The sequence below is a fragment of the Amblyraja radiata genome, chromosome 9 (assembly GCF_010909765.2).
Source record: "Amblyraja radiata isolate CabotCenter1 chromosome 9, sAmbRad1.1.pri, whole genome shotgun sequence".
In the NCBI taxonomy this organism is placed as follows: Eukaryota; Metazoa; Chordata; class Chondrichthyes; order Rajiformes; family Rajidae; genus Amblyraja; species Amblyraja radiata.
In genome coordinates this window covers 318,332-341,312 of record NC_045964.1, presented here as the reverse complement: position 1 = coordinate 341,312, position 22,981 = coordinate 318,332, and the positions used below count along the sequence as shown (strand labels likewise).

The window sequence follows — 22,981 nt, the reverse complement described above, 5'->3', positions numbered from 1 at the left end:
GTAAACTTTGAACCGTCTGGGACTGGCAAAGTCACGTGAAGTTCTTCCCCAGTACTTCCCCAGCAATGAAGCAGAGAGCTGAGCAAGGTGTTACACCATCTCCCTTTGTTTCCCCTCTCTTCCCTCTGCCTCTCATGAGCTCGCAGTTCAAGCGGAGGCCTCGGTCTGTGTAGGTGCCTCACAGGAGACTCTGCTGGAATATCATTGCTGAGGTGACCCGTTGTCTTGTCAAACACATTTCATTGTACGTACACACAAATGCTGGAGAAACTCAGCGGGTGCAGCAGCATCTATAGAGCGAAGGAAATAGGCAAAGTTTCAGCCCGAAACGTTCCATAGATGCTGCTGCACCCGCTGAGTTTCTCCAGCATTTGTGTGTACCTTCGATTTATCAGCATCTGCAGTTCCTTCTTAAACACATTTCATTGTACCATTGATCCAGTGTTAACCCACAAATGACAAATAAAACGGAACTGCTGACCGCAGCCAGCACTGGACAAGGGTCCCGACCCCTCACTTCACCTATCCATGTTCTCCACAGATGCTGCCTGACCCGCTGTTACTCCAGCACTGTGTGGCCATTCCTGTTGGCTCAGTCTTCCTCCCAGTCTGTGAACTGGCACAGTTAGTCAGGACCCCTTCACTTTCTTTCCCCCTACTTTCTCCTACTTCATCTCTCTCCTCCTCCTCCTCTCTCCTCCCTCCTCCTCCCCCTCTCTCTCTCCCCATGCTTCCTCTCTCCCCCAGCAGGGTAAATCAGAGTGGGGTTGATGAGCAGGTGAGCTGATCCAACATCCGTCCACAACTCCCTCCACGGTGCCGGCTCTGCCAGTGCTGCCGGTGTTGCTGGTGTTGCCGGCTCTGTCCAGAGTGATCCACAGGGACAATGCGTCTCCACCCTGTCCTCCCCCCCACCTCACCTTCCCATCTATTTTGTGATCACCAAAAATGTCTTACAATGATGTTGGCCAGACTCGAGGGCCTGAGCTACAGGGAGAGGTTGGGCTGGCTGGGACTCTACACCTTGGAGCACAGGAGGATGAGGGGTAGTCTCCTTTGGGGTAGATGGGAGGTCAGGACCACTCTTTAGTTGGTGATAGGATGGTTCAGTTGCCTGTTGAGTGTGCACCTCCCATCTACCTCGTTGGAGATCCTCAGACTAATTTTTATCGGACTTTATCTTGCACTAAACGTTATTCCCTCCATCGTGTATCTGTACACTGTGGACGGCTCGATTGTAATCATGTATTGTCTTTCCGCTGGATAGCACGCAGCAAAAGGCTTTCCCGTGTACCTCGATACACGTGACAATAAACTAAACTAACAAGGTTACAGGGTGACCTGGACAGGTTGAGTGAGTGGGCAGATGCGTGGCAAATGCAGTATAATATAGATAAATGGGAGGTATTCGCCGGCAAAAAAAGGGGGCAGATTATTATCTTAATGGGGTTAGGTTAGGTAAGGGGGAGGTGCAGCGAGACCTGGGTGTCCTTGTACACCAGTCACTGAAAGTTGGCGTGCAGGTACAGCAGGCAGTGAAGAAAGCTAATGGAATGTTGGCCTTCATAACAAAAGGATTACAGTATAGGAGTAAAGAGGTTCTTCTGCAGTTGTATAGGGATCTGGTGAGACCATATCTGGAGTATTGTGTACAGTTTTGGTCTCCTAATTTGAGGAAGGACATCCTTGTGATTGAGGCAGTGCAGCGTAGGTTCGCGAGATTGATCCCTGGGATGGCGGGACTGTCATATGAGGAAAGATTGAAAAGACTAGGCTTGTATTCACTGGAGTTTAGAAGGATGAGGGGAATATCTTATAGAAACATATATAATTATAAAAGGACTGGACAAGCTAGATGCAGGAAAAATGTTCCCAATGTTGGGCGAGTCCAGAACCAGGGGCCACAGTCTTAGAATAAAGGGAAGGTCATTTAAGACTGAGGTGAGAAAAAACTTTTTCACCCAGAGAGTTGTAAATTTATGGAATTCCCTGGGGAATCGAGAACCAGAGGATAAAGGTTTAAGGTGAGGGGGCAAAGATTTAATGGGGGGCAGGTTTTTCCACACAGAGGGTGGTGGGTGTATGGAGGTAGTCGAGTTGGGTACTATAACAATATTTTAAAGGCTCTTGGACGGGTAAATGAGTAGGAAACTTCCATAGAAACATAAAAAATAGGTACAGGAGTAGGCCTTTCGGCCCTTCGAGCCTGCACCGCCATTCAATATGATCATGGCTGATCATCCAACTCAGTATCCTGTACCTGCCTTCTCTCCATACCCCCTGATCCCTTTAGCCACAAAGGCCACATCTAACTCCCTCTTAAATATAGCCAATGAACTGGCCTCAACTACCTTCTGTGGCAGAGAGTTCCACAGATTCACCACTCTCTGTGTGAAAAATGTTTTTCTCATCTCAGTCCTAAAATATTTCCCCTTTATCCTTAAACTGCGACCCCTTGTTCTGGAGGGATATGAGCCAAACGCAGGCAGGTGGGGCATAGATGGGGCATCTTAGTCAGCATGGGCAAGTTAGGCTGAAGGGCCTGTATCCATGCTGTCTGACTTTATGACTGTCCTTCCATCTACAATTCACAAACACCCCATCCTTCATTCCTGAACCTGATGGAACTCCATAACAAACATCCTGACGAACTGAAAACTACTCATCATCCCTTCAACAACCTGAAGAAGAGTTCCGACCAGAAAAGTCACCTATCCATGTTCTCCAGAGATGCTGCCTGACCCGCTGAGTTACTCCAGCACTCTGTGTCCTTTTGTGTCATCCTGATTTTGTGTCATCATTTCTTGACTTTTGACATACAGTGCATTCAGAAAGTATTCAGACCCCTTCACTTATTCCACATTTTGTTACGTTACAGCCTTATTCTAAAATGGGTTAAATTATTTTTTTTTAATCAGCAATCTACACACAATACCCCAAAATAAAAAAGTGTAAACAGGTGGTTAGAATTTTTTTGCAATGTAATTAAAAATAAATAACTGAAATATCACATTGACATCAGTATTCAGACCCTTTACTCAGTACTTTGTTGAGGCACCTTTGGCAGTGATTACAGCCTCAGGTCTTCTTGGGTATCACGCTACAAGCTTGGCACACCTGTATTTGGGTAATTTCTCCCATTCTTCACTGCAGATCCTCTCAAGCTCTGTCAGGTTGGATGGGGAGCGTCGATGTACAGCTATTTTCAGGTCCCTCCAGAAATGTTCGATTGGGTTCAAGTCCGGGCTCTGGCTGGGCCACTCAAGGACATTCATAGACTTGTCACGAAGCCACTCCTGCGTTGTCCTGTTGGAAGGTGAACCTCTGCTGCAGTCAGAAGTCCAGAACACTCTGGAGCAGGTTTTCATCAAGGATCTCTCTGTACTTTGCTCCGTTCATCTTTCCCTCGATCCTGACTATTCTCCCAGTTCCTGCCGCTGAAAAACATCTCCACAGCATGATGCTGCCACCACCATGCTTCACCGTAGGTATGGTATTGGCCAGGTGATGAGCGGTGCCTGGTTTCCTCCAGACGTGACGCTTGGCATTCAGGCCAAAGAGTTCAATCTTGGTTTCATCAGACCAGAGAATCTTGTTTCTCATGCCTTTTGGCAAACTCCATGCGGGCGTTTTACTGAGGAGTAGCTTCCGTCTGGCCACTCTACCATAAAGACCTGATTGGTGGAGTGCTGCAGTTGTCCTTTTGGAAGGTTCTCCCATCTCCACAGAAGAACTCTGTCAAAGTGACCATCGCACCTCCCTAACCAAGGCCCTTCTCCCCCAAGGCTCTACTCCCCCGTCTCGAAGGTCTACAGACAATTCCTTCGTCTTCATGGCTTGGTTTTTGCTCTGAACTGTGGGACCTTATATAGATAGGTGTATGCCTTTCCAAATCATGTCCAATCAATTTAATTTACCACTTGAACTCCAATTGTAGAAACATCTCAAGGATAATCAATGGAACTGATGAACCTAAGCTCAATTTTGAGTGTCATAGCAAAGGTTCTGAATACTTATGTAAATATGATATTTCAGTTATTTCTTTTTAATTACTTTGCAAACATTTCTAAACACCTGTTTTTGCTTCTTCATTGTGGGGTACTGTGATGATAAAAAACGAAATTTAATCAATTTTAAAATAAGGCTGTAACGTAATGAAATGTGGTAAAAGTGAAGGGGTGTGAATACTTTCTGAATGCACTGTATCACTATCCAAAGCAATGTGCTGCACCTTATCCAGCTGGCTTTACCTTGCACTAAATAATATTGCTTTATCCTGTATCTACACACTGTATTGTCTTTCCACTACCTGGTTAGCATACAACAAAGCTTTTCCCTGTACCTCGGTACACGTGACAATAAACTAAACTAAACTTCATGGTCCATTATTTTGCGTAACATACCTAACCCTACATTTTCCTTCAAGACGTTTCTTTACATCCCAACGCTTCTGACCATTTTGGTCATTTGCCCAAACGCATGGCTGAGATGTGGCAGGCCGCTAATTTTGTTTGCCAAAACATCTGTGAAACACCAAAATATTTCACTATGTTAAAAGATGCCATAAGTTAAGGATCTTAAGTGACAGGAGCAGAATTAGTCCATTCGGCCCATCAAGTCTACTCTGCCATTCAATCATGGCCTTCTCTCCTTCACCTTTGCAACATAACAAAGTCTTTACGGCAGTCGGCAGTGCGACGAGCGTTGAGGGCACCGGCGGTCAAGAACGGGTCACGTGATAGTCGGACGATGCACCATCGGGAACATAGGAAGACCTGTCGTGCGGATACCTTGTAACTAAGTCAATGCCCTTTATGTGGCAACTATTTGCATACCTGGGTACGCAAGCAAAGAATTACACTGTTGCTTGTCACATGTGACAATAAAGTATCCATTCATTCACGTTGTATTATTACCAAGGAACGTTACCACATGGAGTGAAGAAGTATTTCTGAGGTATGACTGTATTTATTGAAATGGGATTAGTCCAGAACGCAACAGAAATCTCGTGGCTTCTCAAACACATCAATTCATCGATGAACCGGTGACAAAACAAAGTTTCAACAAACAGACACTGAAAGAAGCTCTTACAAAAGAACGTCACTCCACTGGTGTCTTTCCAGCGAGAAGAATTAAAGAGAATCCACACAAACACAATGCCATCCACACACGTATGCACTCGAGCACAGTCAACCAAACACACGTGCCAGCAATTAAATAATATAATTTTCACAAAATTAAAAACACAAACTGAGGTTACATTAGTCATAAGGTAAACATTTGCAATAACAATTTCTAATAATTTAAATGAACTATCGAAGAGGATGAGTGGGCTTGAAATGACGACTGTGGCATGTGGGGATGTTTGATGTGAACCTCTGGGAGATTGGTGCATCTGACAGCCGCTTCATTGCCACATATTCACCACCTCACCATTACACTGGTTCACCTGGCTTTACATTCCACGCCAGCATTCATCCCGAGTTTCTCCAACACTCAACAAATCTACTCCCCCGGCTGAATCCAGCCTTTACTGTTCCTTTTAGCAGCAGATTCCTGGTCTCAGTATTTAAAGGAGTCTAACATGTAGCCACTGGGATAAGGGAAGCAGCATTTAGGTGGAAAATGTGGAAAATTAGTCTGCAGTCTGTTGAAGTGCCCCGACCCGAAACGTCACCTATTTCTTTTCTCCAGAGATGCTGCCTGACTAGCTGAGTTTTTTGTGACCATCTATAGTACTAAACGTCTGGAGATTGAAGTGAACCGGCATCAGCGGTAACACTTGTGATAACAACCTTTCCACTGAACAAAATTAAAATTATATTAGAGAGCTACAAAAAATCTACAAATCCATTCCTTTAATCAGGATTGGAGCATCAGTGTGTAATCAAATGTTTAGTTGGAAACCAGAGATAACATCAAAGATCAGTTGTAAGTTAGCATTGGCAAATGGAGAAGATCGGCACAAAATGCTGGAGTAACTCAACGGGACAGGCAGCATCTCTGGAGAGAAGGAATGGGTGACGCTAAGGGTCTCGACCTGAGTTTTGTGTCCATTGAGGGATTAACAATCCCTGACTCTATTTCAGACGAGAGCACAGCATTCTTTCACCCTCAATCAACCACTGAACACAAATGAGTTATCTGATCATTGTCACACGATGGTTACAGCCGTTGCAAGCTGTTGTGTGTGGTTGAACTTCCTACATTGCAACATTGACTGCAGGTCAAAAGTGCTCTAACGAACACTAAAATCTTTAGATTGCGAAACCTTGCTGTAAAAGTACAGATCTATCTCCTTGTCTGAACTTCTAGTAACTTTAAGCCAAGATTAAACACAGTCAATAGGGCAGGTAATCCTCCAGGTTATTTTCCATCCTTAATTACTGCACTAAATAACCATTTTATCGCAATAGGAACAAAATACTTTCAATTTAGGTTTATTGTTCTGACATGTACCAAGGTGCGGTGAGCATTTTCCACTCGACAGACAAATCTTGTGGGATTGGGTTGAGGAGACAGGAGGAACCTGTTTGACGGTGACACTGTGCATCTTTCCACCCTCATTGCCCCACCTTCCGAAGCCGGGGATTTTACTGACAATGACCTGAGGTCATGGTGTGGCAAGTTTGGAGATTCCCTTTTGTGCAACTCATGTGAACTCTCGCGAGGGAAGAACCAAGAATGCAGAGCCCATTTTGGCCTTGGCGGTGAAGCTGTGGAAGGCTGCAGAGGCCAGGTCAATGGGTATTTTCAAGGCAGATATTGATCGATTCTTGATTAGTACGGATGTCAGGGGTTATGGGGGAGAAGTCAGGAGAATGGGGTTGAGAGGAAGAGATAGATCAGCCATGATTGAATGGTGGAGTAGACTTGATGGGCCGAGTGGCCTACTTCTGCTCCTATCACTAATGAACTCATCAGCCCAGACTGTAATGCTAACAAACAATGATTTTGCCCCAGTTTTTGGTCGTGTCCCCTGACGAGTGGCTCAGTGTGAAACGCTGCTTGAGAAACATTCCCGGGAGACATGGTGCTAATCCGTGGAAGGTGCTGATATAAATACAGGTGGTGAGTACAAACAAAAGCTGGCGTATTCCAGCGGCCTTTCCCCACGTGGATCGGGTGGTCTACACTGCCCGCCAACACACTTCAGCACAATCATAGACTCGACGACACTCTTGGAGTTCCCCGCAGTATGACCAGTCGCCCCAATGATGGGAGGGTGGTCGGTGTAGTCCCAGTGCACGCCCCTTCATCGGGACACACAAGGCCCTTTGCATTCAGGCCAACCGGTGAAGCAGCCCAGTCCTCGGCTGCCATCGGTGTCGGGGTCAACAGCCCCCCCGCTCGGCACTCCACTGCCGATCCTGCTCGGCACTTGTTCTTCCCCTTGCAGTCGCTGCGGTATCCAGTCACGGGTCAGGCAAGTCCGAAGTATCGACGACGACTTTAATGAAGATAGTGTCATCCTTAATGTACGTCCCACTTTCCAAGACCGTCTGTGCAACAAAGAGGGGGCAGCCCGAGGCGATGTTCATCTCTCCCACCGGCTGCTTGAAGCTGCTGCTGTTGGGGTCGGGCTTAAAGGCATCACCCAGGTGCCGACCGGCCTGGCCTTGGTCCAGCAACATCAAGGTCACCTTCTGCTTGAAGGGCCAGGGTAAGAGTGCATCGTATTCCCCTCGCATGACAACAAAGAACAGGGACAAGTGGGTTCCTTTGCCCATGCCGTCGCCATTCAGGTACACGCGGGCACACATCTTGTAGCCAAAATAGCCGGTGTAGAAGGGCTGGCTGTACAGGGACAAGGTCTTGCCACTGACCGCCTCCTGTTTCCGCCGCTTGTAGTCACGGATCTTCCAAATCAGTTTGCCGTTGTAGCTGACCGTCTCCAAGAGTTGGAAGCGCAGGTCCATATCTGCCAACCTTACATCATGCACGCTCAGCAAACTGTCAAACCTCTTCAGCTGGTTACTTAACTCCGCTGCAAGGCAAAAGCATTCAGTGTTTCATTACAGCCACGCCATTTTGCAACAGAACTCATTATTTACTTCATGCCGCTTTTAAACAGCGTCACAGAGTGTAGGGCAGCACGGTGGTGCAGCGGTAGAGTTGCTGCCTAATTCCCCCTGTCCCACTTAGGAAACCTGAACGGAAACCTCTGGAGACTTTGCGCCCCGCCCAAGGTTTCCGTGCGGTTCCCGGAGGTTGTAGGTGGTTGCCGGAGGTTGCAGGTAATGGAAGCAGGTAGGGAGACTGACAAAAACCTCCGGGAACCTCATGGAAACCTTGGGTGGGGCGCAAAGTTATTATTATTATTATTAAAGTCTCCAGAGGTTTCCGTTCAGGTTTCCTAAGTGAGACAGGGGCATTACACCGCCAGTGACCCGGTTTCCATCCTGACTACGGGTACTGACTGTACGGAGTTTGCACGTTCTCCCCGTGACCTGCGTGGAGTTTTTCCGAGATCTTCGGTTCCCTCCCACACTCCACAGACGTACAGGTTTGTAGGTTAATTGGGTTGGTATAAATGCAAATTGTCCTTAGTTTGTGTAGGATAGTATTAGTGTCCGGGGATCGCTGGTCGGTGCGGACTCGGTGGGCTGAAGGGTCTGTTTCCATGCTGTGTCGCTAAACTAAACTAAACTAGTGATTAGCAAAATGTCCAACTGCTTCAGAGCAAAACAGGGCAGGACAGTTTGTACAGGCCAGCACTTTATCCCTTGGAGTGCAGGAGGATGAGTAGTGTATCTGGACTTTCAGAAAGCAATTGATAAGGTCCCACATAGGAGATTAGTGGGCAAAATTAGAGCACATGGTATTGGGGATAGGGTGCTGACATGGATAGAGAATTGGTTGGCAGACAGGAAACAAAGAGTAGGAATAAACGGGGCCCTGTCAGAATGGCAGGCAGTGACTAGTGGGGTACCGCAAGGCTCGGTGCTGGGACCCCAGCTATTTACAATATACATTAATGATCTAGATGAAGGGATTCAAAGTAACACAAGCAAATTTGCAGATGACACAAAGCTGGGTGGCAATGTGAACTGCAAAGCTAGGAGGTTGCAGGGTGACTTGGACAGGTTGAGTGAGTGGGCAGATGCATGGCAGATGCAGTATAATGTAGATAAATGTGAGGTTATCCACTTTGGCGGCAAGAACAAGGAGGCAGATTATTGTCTCAACGGTGTCAGATTAGGAAAAAGGGGAAGTGCAACAAAACCTGGGCCTCCTTGTACACCAGTCACTGAAAGTAAGCATGCAGGTACAGCAGGCAGTGAAGAAAGCTAATGGCATGTTGGCCTTCATAACACGAGGATTTGAGTACAGGAGTAAAGAGGTTCTTCTGCAGTTGTACAGGCCACATCTGGAGTATTGTGTGCAGTTTTGGTCTCCTAATTTGAGGAAGGACATCCTTGCTATAGGGTAGAGTGCAGCGTAGGTTCACAATGTTAATCCCCGGAATGCGGGACTGTCATAAGAGGAAAGATTGGAAAGACTAGGCTTGTATTCACTAGAGTTTAGAAGGATGAGGGGCGATCTTATAGAAACATTTAAAATTTTAAAAGGACTGGACAAGCTAGATGCAGGAAAAATGTTCACAATGTTGTGGGAGTCCAGAACCAGGGGCCACAGTCTGTGTCTAAGAATAAAGGATAGGCCAAAAACGTTTTCACCCAGAGAGTTGTAAATTTGTGGAATTCTTTGCCACAGATGGCAGTGGAGGCCAATTCACTGGATATGAATTTAAAAGAGAGTTAGATAAAGCTCTAGGGGCTAATGGAATCAAGGGGTGTGGGGAGAAGGCAGGCACGGGTTACTGATTGTGGATGACCAGCCATGATCACAATGAATGGCGGTGCTGGCTCGAAGGGCCAAATGACCTACACCTGCACATATTTTCTATGTTTCTGTTTCTATGAGGGGAATATATAGGGTGAATGTACCTTTCAGCCATTGAGCCATTGATGATGTTGGGACAAGTTGCAGCACTCCATGCTTGGATCCCCATTGTAATCATGGAGTGATAGTAACACAGTGTAAATACAGGCCCTTCGGCCCAACTTGCCCACACTGGCCAACAATGTTCCAGCTACACTAGTCCCACTTGCCTGCGCTTGGTCCAGATCCCTCCAAACCAGTCCTATCCATGTACCTGTCTAACTGTTTCTTAAACGATGAGATAGTCCCTGCCTCAACTACCTCCTCTGGCAGCTTGTTCCATACACCCATACTGTGTGAAAAAGTTACCCCTCAGATTCCTATCTTTCCCCCTTCACCTTAAACCTATGTCCTCTGATCCTCGATTCGCCTACTCTGGGCAAGAGACTCAGTGCATCTACCGAATCTATTCCTCTCATGATATTATACACCTCAATAAGATCACCCCTCATCCTCCTACGCTCCATGGAATAGATACCCAGCCTACTCAAACCTCTCCCTACAGCCAGGTGAAGTGTGAACCCTCTAGTCCTGGCAACATCATCGTAAATCTTCTCTATACCCTTTCCAGCTTGACAACATATTTCCTATAACATGGTGCCCAGAACGGAACACAATATTCTAAATGCGGTGTAGATGGGACATGATGTGTGGTGGCTGGGAGAAGCATTGGCTTTGAACTTACTCAAGCTGGTGGCCCCGGAGCCCGAACCAGCAGCTCTGCCGGGCAATTCCAGTTGTCTAACCCGCGTCTGGAGGTGGTCTACAGACTCGCGCAGAGTTTTGGCATCCCGAGCCGTCTCCTCCTGCCTCTGGTAAGCCTGCTGCGAGGTTTGATCAATGGTCATCAACTTATCCGTCTGACTCGCTAACATCTTCTACCGGGGAAAAAAAAACAAAATGTAGAAATGATAAAAGTTCATAGGAGCAGAAATAGGCCATTCAGCCCGTCAAGTCTACTCCGCCATTCGATCATGGCTGATCTATCTCTCCCTCTCAACCCATTGGATCGAGCGGATGAGGAGAGGATGTTTCTCTAATCAGAGGGTGGTGAATCTGTGGAATTCCTTGCCACAGAAGGCTGCGGAGGCCAAGTCAGTGGATATTTTCAAGGCAGAGATAGATAGATTCTTGATTACATAGAAACATAGAAAATAGGTGCAGGAGGAGGCCATTCGGCACATCGAGCCAGCACCGCCATTCATTGTGATCATGGCTGATCGTCTCCTATCAATAACCCGTGCCTGCCTTCTCCCCATATCCCTTGACTCCACTAGCCCCTCAAGCTCTATCTAACTCTCTCTTAAATCCATCCAGTGATTTGGCCTCCACTGCCCTCTGTGGCAGGGAATTCCATAAATTCACAACTCTCTGGGTGAAAAAGCTTTTTCTCACCTCAGTCTTAAATGACCTCCCCTTTATTCTAAGAATTAGTATGCGTGTCAGGGGTTGTGGGGAGAAGGCAGGTAGATCAGCCATGATTGAATGGCAGAGTAGACTTAGTGGACCGAATGGCCTAAATCTGCTCCTATCACTTATGACCATGCTCCTGCCTTCTCCCCATAACCTCTGACACCTGTACTAATCAAGAATCTGCCAATCTCCAACTTACAAATTGGCATTCAATTGGCCTTCACCACTCTCTGACTGAAGAAATTCCTTCCCTTCGTCCATTCATCCTTTTATTCTGAGAGTACATTCAATACAAATCAATACTGAATGTAAAGTTTCAGCGTCAAATGTACAAGACGTTGGTGAGGCCACATTTAGAGTATTTTGTTCACTTTTGGTCACTGTTATAGGAAAGATGTGGTCAAGCTGGAAAGGGGGCAGACTCGCTGTGATGGAAGGCAGGACTCAGGAGGAGTTTAAGGGGTGATAGAGAGGGGTTGGGCAGGGGTTGGGCAGGCTAGGACTTTATTCCTTGGAGCGCAGGAGGCTGAGGGGGGCCCGTATAGAAGTGTACAAGATCAAGAGAGCATTAGATAGGGTGAATGCACAGAGTCTTTTACCCAGAGCAGAGGAATCAAGAACCAGCAGACATAGACGTAAAGCGAGAGGTAAAAGCGAGGCGCAAATTAATTTTTACACAAAGGGTGGTGGGTACATGGAACAGTTGGAGGAGGTAGTTGGAGGAGGAAGTTGAGGCAGGTACTATCACAACGTTAAAAATTCCTTTGGGATAAGGGCGGTCCCGTATGGACCAAACCAATATACAGGATGTCCCGGCTAATACGGGACAGTATTACTCTAGTCCTTTCCCCTTCCACTGTTCAAATTATTGTGGACAATTGCCATCGCCCGCCGGGGGCTTTGACTCTGACATCGGGAGGGGAATGGGGAGTGCAGGGGAGAGATAAGTTTTTTTGCCTTCCATCACAGCGAGGAGGAGATGCGCTGTGATGGATGTCTGTGTAAATTGTGTTGTGTCTTGGGTCTTTTTTTCATGTGTGTATGACTGCAGAAACAACATTTCATTTGAGCCTCTATGAGGTTCAAGTGACAAATAAATTGTATTGTGTATTGTATTGTGTATTGTGACCTCGTTGATATTTCACATTTCAAATTGGTTAGCACTGTCTATTTCCGCCCTGTCGAAATATGATATTGCTGGGCAGCTTACAACCCTATGGTATGAATGTTGATTTCTCTTCAAGTAATCCTGGCATCCCCTCTCTCTCTGTCCCACCCCCACCTTAGTCATTGTTTCACTGCCACCCTGGTGAGTCTCATTGTCTGTATAACCCGTTAACACCCAGCCCACAGCCACCAATGGCCCGTTTCCACGATAACTTTTACATATTTGCATAAATTTCATTCATTTGTTCTTTCATTCATTCATCTCTCTACATCACTGTCGATATCTCTCATTTCCCTTTCCCCTGACTCTCAGTCTGAGGAAGGGTCTCGACCCGAAACGTCACCCATTCCTTCTCTCCAGAGATGCTGCCTGTCCCGCTGAGTTGCTCCAGCTTTTTGTGTGTATCTTTGGTTCAAACCAGCATCTGCAGTTCCTTCTTGTACATTTTGTCTACCACTTTCCCCATTCTCATTCATGATTTTGTTACATCTAAATTTGACACATCTGAATAGATATCCTCATCCGAACCTATGTCCATTGGAAATGAATCAAAGGATAGTTTTTAGTTTAGTTTAGAGCTACCACATGGAAACAGGCCCACCAAGTCCACGCCGACCTTTGATCACCCTATACAATAGTTATTTTTCACATTATCGAATCCTACACACTTGGGATAATGTACAGAAGCCAATTCACCTACAAACCCGCACATCTTTGGAGAGTGGAAGGAAACCGGAGCACCTGGAGAAAACCCACATGGTCACAGGGAGAACGTACCAATATTAGAAACATAGAAAATAAGCGCAGGAGGAGGCCATTCGGCCCTTCGAGCCAGCACCACCATTCATTATGATCATGGCTGATCGTCCCCTATCAATAACCCGTGCCTGCCTTCTCCCCATATCCCTTTAGGATAGAATCATACCTGGAATAACAGTTTAATTTTCACATTCTCAAATCTTTTCCAACCTTAATGACATTACATGTGTAAGAAGGATGCTGGTTTAAACAGAAGACGTTACATTTCTCGAAGATTTTCCCTCAGCTAGATCTTTGCTGGATTAAGCCACTAGTTTTCCCTCAAAGTTCACCCTTGTAGTTCCTCTCTTCATTGCTTTTACTAACTGGCCATTATAGTTTAGTTTGTTTATTGTCACGTGTACCGAGGTACAGTGAAAAGCTTTTGTTGCGTGCTAACCAGTCAGCGGCAAGACAATACCTGATTACAATCGAGCCGTTCACAGCGTACAGATACATGATTAAGGGAATTTTACATGTACATGTGCATTTACATTAATTTTATTGCCCAAGTTAGTCAAAATTCCCATTAATGTTCTAATGTAATAACTGGGAACTGCTGACGCTGGTTTATAACAAAGATAAATACAAAGTGCTGGAGTAACTCAGTGGGTCAGGCAGCATCTCTGGAGCACGTGGATAGGTGGCGTTTTGGATCAGGACCCTTCTTCAGTCTTCAGTCACCTATCCATATTCTCCAGAGATACTCCTGCATTTTGTGTCCATCCCATTTCTGTTCCACTGCCACTTTAGTTTAGCTTCTCAACATTTATAAACCAAGATCCTTCTCCGCACAAGGATCAGCAAATACACCAGCATTGCTGTATTCGTGCTGATGGCTCTTACCTGCATGTGGCCAAGGCGACTTTCGTTCTTATTAGCAAGCTGTGCAGATTTACTTTGTTCCTTCTCCAGATGGCTTAGCTGGGCAGCCATCAAATCCACCGTGTTACACTTTTCTTGCAGCTTGTTCTGCAGCTCGAAAACCTGCAGCAAGACAGAAGGACTGTTACTACAGAGTCGCTCATAAAATCAACCATGAATAGTTCTCTCTCAGTCAGAGATTGTGGAAATAGGCCCGAATACAGACACAAAATGCAGGAGTAACTCAGCGGGACAGGCAGCATCTCTGGAGTGAAGGAATGGGTGACGTTTCGGTGGAGACCATTCTTCATAATGAGAGTTAGGGAAGGGGGAGATACAGAGATAAGGAAGTGTAAGGTGTGAAAACAAGACATCAAAGGGTACGAGGATCAAGGAAAACGTAGAATAGGTCATTGTTAGCTAGGAGAAGTTGACAACGAAGCAAACAGAGATAAAATTTAATCAGGAGGACAATCAGACTGGTCGGGGAACCAGGATGGGGGAGGGGTGGAGAGAGAGGGGAAGCAAGGGTTACTTGAAGTTAGAGAAATCAATATTTATACCACTGGGATGTAAGTTTCCCAAGCGAAATATGAGGTGCTGTTCCCCCACTTTGCACTGGGCCTCACTCTGACAGTGGAGGAGGCCCAGGACAGAAAGGTAGACAAAAATGCTGGAGAAACTGAGACAGCATCTATGGAGCGAAGGAAATAGAAAATAGGACAGAAAGGTCAGTGTGGGAATGGGAGGGGAGTTAAAGGTTGGCAACCGGGAGATCAGGTAGGTTCAGGCAGACTGAGACGTGTTCAGCGAAACGATGGCCGCGCTTGGTCTCACCGATAAGTAGGTCCTTTGGCACAACTTGCCCACAATTACCAATTTATGAGGCTTTTGGATAGGCAAATGGATATGCAGAGAATGAAGGGATATTGATCATATGCAGGGAGGTAAGAGATGGTCTTGGCATCATGTGTGGCACAAACGGCACAATGGCAAGGCAGCACAGTGGCACAGCGGTAGAGTTGCTGCCTTGCAGCGCCAGAGACCCCGGTTCAATCCTGACTACGGGTGCTGTCTGTACGGAGTTTGTGACCGCGTGGGGTTTCTCTGAAATCCTGGGTTTCCTCCCACACTCCAACGACATACAGGTTTGGCTTGGTATAGGTGTGTGTAGGATAGTGTTAATGTGCGGGGATCGCTGGTTGGAGCAGATTTGTGGGCCGAAGGGCCTGTTCCTGCACTATACTGATCTATGTATGTTCTAGGCCACCAGCTCTCGAGAATACCAGCTCATTTACAGACCGTTCATGGTTTACAATAGCATACGTATATAAAGGGAACCTTTTATGGGATTTGTATGGTACAAAAACAGCTTAGAGCAAGTTAAATGCAAACTAGCAAAACCAGTTTGAAAGAATTAAGATGACGATGGCAGCATTTAGCAAGGAATACAGTGTAAGTAAACTTAGAAAGTCAATATTTAACATTATTGACCTTTGATCAGAACTCAAGATTCCAATAGAATCATATGCCCTGGGATGGGTGTAAACAGACTAGTTCAGTTGAGGCTGAGGCCAGACTCACAACTCTCTGTAAGAAAAAATTTCCTCATCTCCGTTCTAAATGGCTTACCCCTTATTCTTAAACTGTGGCACCTGGTTCTGGACTCCCCCAACACCGGGAACATATTTCCTGCCTCTAGCGTGTCCAAACCCTTAACAATCTTATACGTTTCAATAAGATTCCCTCTCATCCTTCTAAACTCCAGAGTGTACAAGCCCAGCTGCTCCATTCTCTTAGCATATGACAGTCCCGCCATCCCGGGAATTAACCTTGTAAACCTACGCTGCATTCCCTCAATAGCAAGAATGTCCTTCCTCAAATTAGGGGACCAAAACTGCACCCAATACTCCAGGTGTGGTCTCACTAGGGCTCTGTACAACTGCAGAAGGACCTCTTTGCTCCCATACTCCTCTTGTTATGAAGGCCAACATGCCATTCGCTTTCTTCACTGCCTGCTGTACCTGCATGCTTACTTTCATATACTGATGAACAAGGACCCCAAGATCCCGTTGTACTTCCCCTTTTCCCAACTTGAGGCCTTTTTGTTTTGATTTTCAGCTCAGTCCAGCCTTTGCCCCCAGCATCTCTGCGGTACTATTCATCCAATAACAACCTTGCTGGGTTAAAGAGATAGGAGTGGTGGTGTAAAGTCTAAAGTTCTTTAATTGTGTTTCAATTCTGGAAAGCTGGAAAAATACTTGTGTAGAAGATTCAGAAAGTGAAACCTTGTCGGAAGGAAATGCTGTTGCTGGTTTATAATGATGATCGACACCCAATGCTGGAGAAACTCAGTGGGTCCGGCAGCATCAGTGCTGGGCAAGGTTTTATAGTGCAGTACACCATTTAATGATGTGAAGGAAAACAAAAGTGAAAGGAGGAACTGCCGATGCTGTTTCGAGGAGGATGGCTACCAACGCAGGGAGAGTCATGGTTTATACCAAAGATGGAGACAAAGTGAGCACAGGGTCATAAGTGATAGGAGCAGAATTAGGCCATTCAGCCCATCACGTCTACTCCACCATTCAATCACGACTGATCTACCTCTCCCTCCTAACCCCATTCTCCTGCCTTCTCCCCATAACCCCCGACACCCGTACTAATCAAGAATCTATCTATCTATCTATCTCTGCCTTAAAGTGCTGGAGTAACTCAGCAGGCCAGGCAGCATCTGTGGAGAAAATGGACGGGACCCTTCCTCGGAATGATTGCAGGGGTGGGAGGAAGGAAAGCTGGAAGAGTGGAAATAAACTGGAATAAGCTGGATCCAACGAGGAATCTGGAATGCTAATGTTTTCAGCCGATAACTTCTAATTCCAAGTAGAATGTCACATCCGACCTTCTTTGTTATCCCCTTTCCTCATCTACTCCCCGCAAGCTAGGGGCAATTTACAGCGTCCCAATTAACCTACACACCCGCACGTCTTCAGGGTGTGGGAGGAAACCGGAGCACCCAGAGAAAACCCACATGGTCACAGGGAGAACGGAGAAACTCCACACAGACAGCACTCGAGACCTGGATGGAACCGGGTTCTCCGGTGCCATGAGGCAACAACTCCAACGCTGCACAACCGTAACTTATTATAATCATATATATCCCACAATGCCCGTAATCTATTAACAAGCTAACTGGACTGAGGTATGTGACGTTTCTGGCTATTAAGATACAACACAGCGTGTTGCTAGTTTAGTTTAGTGATACAGCACGAAAACAGGCCCTTCAGCCCACCGAGTCCTCATCGACCAGCGATCCCCGCACATTAACACTATCCTACACTAGGGACAATATTTACATTGATAACAAGCCAATTAACCTGCAAACCTGCACGTCTTTGCAGTGTTGGAGGAAACCGAAGATCTCGGAGAAAACCCACACGGATCACGGGGAGAACGTACAAACTCAGTACAGACAGCGCCCGTAGTTAGGATGGAACGCGGCTCTCTACCGCTGCGCCACCCTGCTGCCTCTAAATAAATATTGCAGCAATTCCCTGCCATGTCACCATTTTAGCTTTGTGAATCTCTATCAGAAGGTTCTCAATCCAAAACATCACCTATCCACGTTCTCCAGAGATGCGGCCTAAGTTACTCCAGCATTTTTTGTGTATTAACCAGCTTCTGCAGTTCCTTGCTTCTACACTAGATGGTGTATTGAATAGGTTCAACACTTGCAGAAAACACTAATAGCTCCCACAACGGCACGACACAAAGCAGCCAAACATCTGTCGACCATTACTTCATTCTGAAATTCAGGCTTCATATTTTACTAAGCCATTTCTTAATTTAATTCAGAATAATGTTTCATAGATAACTTTGTTTTTTTCCTAACTTTGGTGCAAACCAGCATCTGCAGTTCCTTCCTGCACATTAAGTTTAGTTTATTGTCACGTGTATCGAGGAACAAAAAGCTTTTGTTGCGTGCTATCCAGTCAGCGGAAAGACAATACATGATTACAATCACGCCATCCACAGTGTACAGATACAGAATAAAGGGAATAAAGTCCGGTAAAGTCCGATTAAAGATAGGCTGAGGATCTCAAATGAGGTAGATGGGAGCTCAGGACTGCTCTCCAGTAAAATAGTTATCATTAATGCATGTAGCCTCTAGTGAAGTATTTAATTTATAGTTCTTTAAGAGAGAGCGTGATTGTGAGAGATAGTGGTGGCAGCAATAAGGTGAATTGAAGAGCCTGTCTTGGTATTTTTTTAATAAAGTATAAGAATCATAGACAATAGGTGCAGGAGTAGGCCATTCGGCCCTTCGAGCCTGCACCGCCATTCAATATGATCATGGCTGATCATCCAACTCAGTATCCTGTACCTGCCTTCTCTCCATACCCCCTGATCCCTTTAGCCACAAGGGCCACATCTAACTCCCTCTTAAATATAGCCAATGAACTGGCCTCAACTACCTTCTGTGGCAGAGAGTTCCAGAGATTCGCCACTCTCTGTGTGAAAAATGCTTTTCTCATCTCAGTCCTAAAGGATTTCCCCTTTATCCTTAAACTGTGACCCCTTGTCCTGGACTTCCCCAACATCTGGAACAATCTTCCTGCATCTAGCCTGTCCAACCCCTTAAGAATTTTGTACGTTTCTATAAGATCCCCCCTCAATCTTCTAAATTCTAGCGAGTACAAGCCGAGTCTATCCAGTCTTTCTTCATATGAAAGTCCTGACATCCCAGGAATCAGTCTGGTGAACCTTCTCTGCACTCCAGATATTATGGATCAAATATGTGGCAGAAGGTTCTGGGATTTCTAATAGATTAAACCGTGCTACAGAGTAAGAAACCAAAAGACAATAAAAATGGAGGTTTAGTTTAGAGACACAGCATGGAAACAGGCCATTTCACCCATCGATCCACGCTGACCATCGATCAACTGTTCACTAATTCTATGTGATCCCACTTTCACATCCACTCCGTATGCACTAGGGGGCAATTTACAGTGTGCACATGCTCATGTGACAGGTGCAGAATTAGGCCATTCAGCCCATCACGTCTACTCCACCATTCAATCTACCTCTCCCTCCTAACCCCATTCTCCTGCCTTTGCCCCATAACCCCCGACACCCATACTAATCAAGAATCTATCTATCTATCTCTGCCTTAAAAGTGCTGGAGTAACTCAGCAGGCCAGGTAGCATCTGTGGAGAACATGGAAGGTTGATGTTTGGGGTCGGGACCCTTCTTCGGAATGATTGCAGGGGTGGGAATGAACTGGAATAAACTGGATCCTTCAGAGTAAAACCTCAGATCATCTTGATGTTGGTTGACCTCATGAGAAGTTGATTAAAATAAACCAACTGTAGATTTGCACCTCTCCCTGCTCCTCCCTCTTGGTTATGTGTGTGCCAATGAGTTACTAATTCCGAGGAACATTTTCAAGTCCAATGAGGAATCTGGAATGCTAATGTTTTTTGCCGATAACTTCTAATTCCAAGTAGAATGTCACATCCGACCATCTTTGTTATGCCCTTTCCTCATCTACTCCCCACATGCTGGGGGCAATTTACAGTGGGCCAATTTAAGGGCCTGTGCCACTTTCACGACCTAATTCACGACCTTTGGTACCTTTTTCATCAGGCTAGAAAAACGCCCCGACCTATTTGATGCCACGTGTACCTACGACTAGCATCACGGCCTGCTACGACCTGCCTACGACCTCCTACGACCCCTCGTGACGACCATGCTGTGAGTTTGAGTCAAGGGCAAACTCGGCAGAGGTCGTGAATTAGGTGGTGAAAGTGGGACGGGCCCTTTACTAACCCACACATCTTTAGGATGTGGGAGGAAACCGGAGCACCCGGAGAAAACCCACGCAGTCACAGGGAGAACGTACAAACTCCACACAGACAGCACCCAAGGTCAGGATCGAACCCGGGTCACACTGGCGCTGTGAAGCAGCGGCACTACCCGCTGCAGCACTGTGCACCCCAAAAAAATCACAAAGACACAGATCACCTATGATAATGAGAAGAGTTTGTTTTTTAAATAAATGTTTGAAGTGTTTAAATCTTCAAAACACAAGAGGAAATAAATGATTTCAAGCCGTGTTGTTTCCAAAGCTGAAAGTGAAACAGAAAGGTGTGAAACTGCCTCAGGTGTTAACTAGTTGTTTTTAAGCACACACACGCACCGACAGTATTTTACTAATATGAAAATATCTCATTGGTCAATCATCTTATCAAAGAGCTACAGGGAGGTAATTGTGTGTATTCACAAATATTTCCAGCAACACTCACTCACTCACTCAGTGGGACAAAGGGAGTTCTGGATTTTCCCTTCGTATCTTTGCAATGATTCCATCATTACTCTGCGGAAGTCTGCAAAAATATTCTTGGTACAAACCAACACCCAAACTTGCCAACTTTCGTTTCCATGATATAAAGGCGAGTCTTTTACTCCCAAAGTTGCAATGTGGCTGGAAATAGCAAGCAGACCCAGAGGACAAAGTGCTGGAGTAACTCAGCGGGACAGGCAGCATCTCTGGAGAGAAGGAAAGGGTGACGTTTCGGGTTGAGACCCTTCTTCAGACACATTTCACCTGCTGGAGTAACTCAGTGGAAATAAAATGGAATAAACTGGATCCTTCAGAGTACAACCTCAGATCATCAAACCCCATTCAGACAGCACCTGTAGCGAGGATTGAACCTAGATCACTGGTGCTGAGAGGCAGCAACTATACCGCTGTACCACTATGCCGCCCTAGGGACATACAATGGTGGGAATGCAGGTGTCAGCTTTCATTTCTAACGAATAATGAAAAGACATGTTCACAAAACACTTTGTTAGGCAAGCGGGGGTTGTAATCCTGCAGGTTTGTGCCTCTGTCCCTCCCTGCCAATCCCTCTCTCAACCCACTCGTCCCACATTCAACTGGCCAGCATCACAAACCTGCGCTCACACACAACCTCCAACGTTAACTGTTTGTGTGTGTTTGTACACCACTCATTCTGCCCACTTGCTACACCTACAAAACACTTGGATGAACTCAATGTCATAAAAAAGGAACTGCAGATGCTGGTTTGCACCATAGACACAGAGTGCTGGAGTAACTCAGCGGGTCAGGCAGCATCTGTGGAGAACATGGATAGATGACGTTTCACAGAGTGCTGGAGTAACTCAGCGGGTCAGGCAGCATCTGTGGAGAACATGGATAGGTGACGTTGCACAGAGTGCTGGAGTAACTCAGCGGGTCAGGCAGCATCTGTGGAGAACATGGATAGGTGACGTTTCACGGAGTGCTGGAGTAACTCAGTGGGTCAGGCAGCATCTGTGGAGAACATGGATAGGTGACGTTTCAAAGAGTGCTGGAGTAACTCAGCGGGTCAGGCAGCATCTGTGGAGAACATGGATAGGTGACGTTTCACGTCAGGCCCTTTCTTGAGACACTGTGGGGGGAGGGGGGCGGGGGATGAAACTGGAAGTAAGACAAGACCAGGACAAGTCAGGGCCAGCAACAAATGACCCAGAGAGGGAGGTTCCGTGATATGCTGATTGGTGTTGGATGTTGTGATCCCAAGAGGGTTACGTCATTGTGAACCGTGGAACTGGTTAAATAACATTTAGTGGAGGGGGGGGGGGGGGTTAGAAATGAAGGGGAGGTGGGAGGGGACTTGAATGAAGTGAGTAGTTTAGTCTTTTCGCCTGCTTTGTTTACCATTTTTTCCAGATGTTCGTTCTTCTTGACCGCACAATTTAAATGTTGGGCCATTGCGTTCCCCTCGTGCACTTTAAGCTCCTGCTTGTTCCCCTGCCAGAACAAAGGAGGAGAGAGTTCGGTGTCAGATGGCAAAATAAATATCAGAAAAGCATGGTTTTTACCAGAGATGCGGCGTGGAAACAGGCCCTTCGGCCCACCGAGTCCGTGCCGACCATCGATCGCCCATTCACGCTAGTTCTATGTTATCCCACTTTCTCATCCAACTCCCTACACGCCAGGGGAAATTACAGAGGCCAATTAACCTAGAGAGCCGCACGTCTTTGAGATATGGGAGGAAACCTGAGCAAACCCACACAGTCACAGGGAGGGCATGCAAGCTCCACACAGACAGCACCCAAGGTCGGGATCAAATTTGGTCTCTGGCGCTGTGAGGCAAGGGCTCTGCCAGTAAATTAAATTATGCATGTTCATTTCTTTTCTTTAGCCCCGTCTTGCAATGTACCCGTAGAACTATACAACCTAGATTTTTCAGCTTAGCTAAATTTAGGAATAAAAGTGGTTAAAACGTTGTACTGACCTGGAAACTACAACCATACTGAGAGAATGGACAGGACATGACCTGGTTGAGACACTCTAACTGGTGGCGAGATAACTGCAGAGAGAAGAGGACATTGTTTTTACATTAGAACGGTCTACAAGTCAATCACTATCTGTTTCCATTTACACAAGTCAGAAACTGAAAGTCATCTTGATATCAAGGATTGCAAGCTGCAGATCACCATGCAGAAAACAAGGAACCGCAGGTGCTGGTTACAAAAGAAAAGGACACAAAGTGCTGGAGTAACTCAGCGGGTCAGGCAGCATCTGTGGAGAACATGGATAGGTGACGTTTCACAGAGTGCTGGAGTAACTCAGTGGGTCAGGCAGCATCTGTGGAGAACATGGATAGGTGACGTTTCACAGAGTGCTGGAGTAACTCAGCGGGTCAGGCAGCATCTGTGGAGAACATGGATAGGTGACGTTTCAGAGTGCTGGAGTTTTTGGTTTGATCTGAAGAAGGGTCCAGACC

At 46.2% G+C, this 22,981-nt stretch overlaps 1 protein-coding gene across 2 annotated transcripts in view; it reads right to left on the bottom strand.

The window, feature by feature from the left end:
• Positions 1-4,948: 4,948 nt before the first annotated feature.
• The window catches only part of traf3 (TNF receptor associated factor 3), a 78,251-nt gene continuing 60,218 nt past the window's right edge, over positions 4,949-22,981 (bottom strand). For both annotated transcript variants that reach the window (XM_033026478.1, XM_033026479.1), the window contains exons 7-11: positions 22,490-22,564; positions 21,910-22,002; positions 14,171-14,311; positions 10,631-10,823; positions 4,949-7,987 (exon numbers count right to left, since the gene is read on the bottom strand). In XM_033026478.1, the coding sequence (XP_032882369.1) occupies positions 7,416-7,987; positions 10,631-10,823; positions 14,171-14,311; positions 21,910-22,002; positions 22,490-22,564 (1,074 nt within the window). In that variant the 3' untranslated portion in view covers positions 4,949-7,415. The remainder of the gene's footprint in view (positions 7,988-10,630; positions 10,824-14,170; positions 14,312-21,909; positions 22,003-22,489; positions 22,565-22,981) is intronic.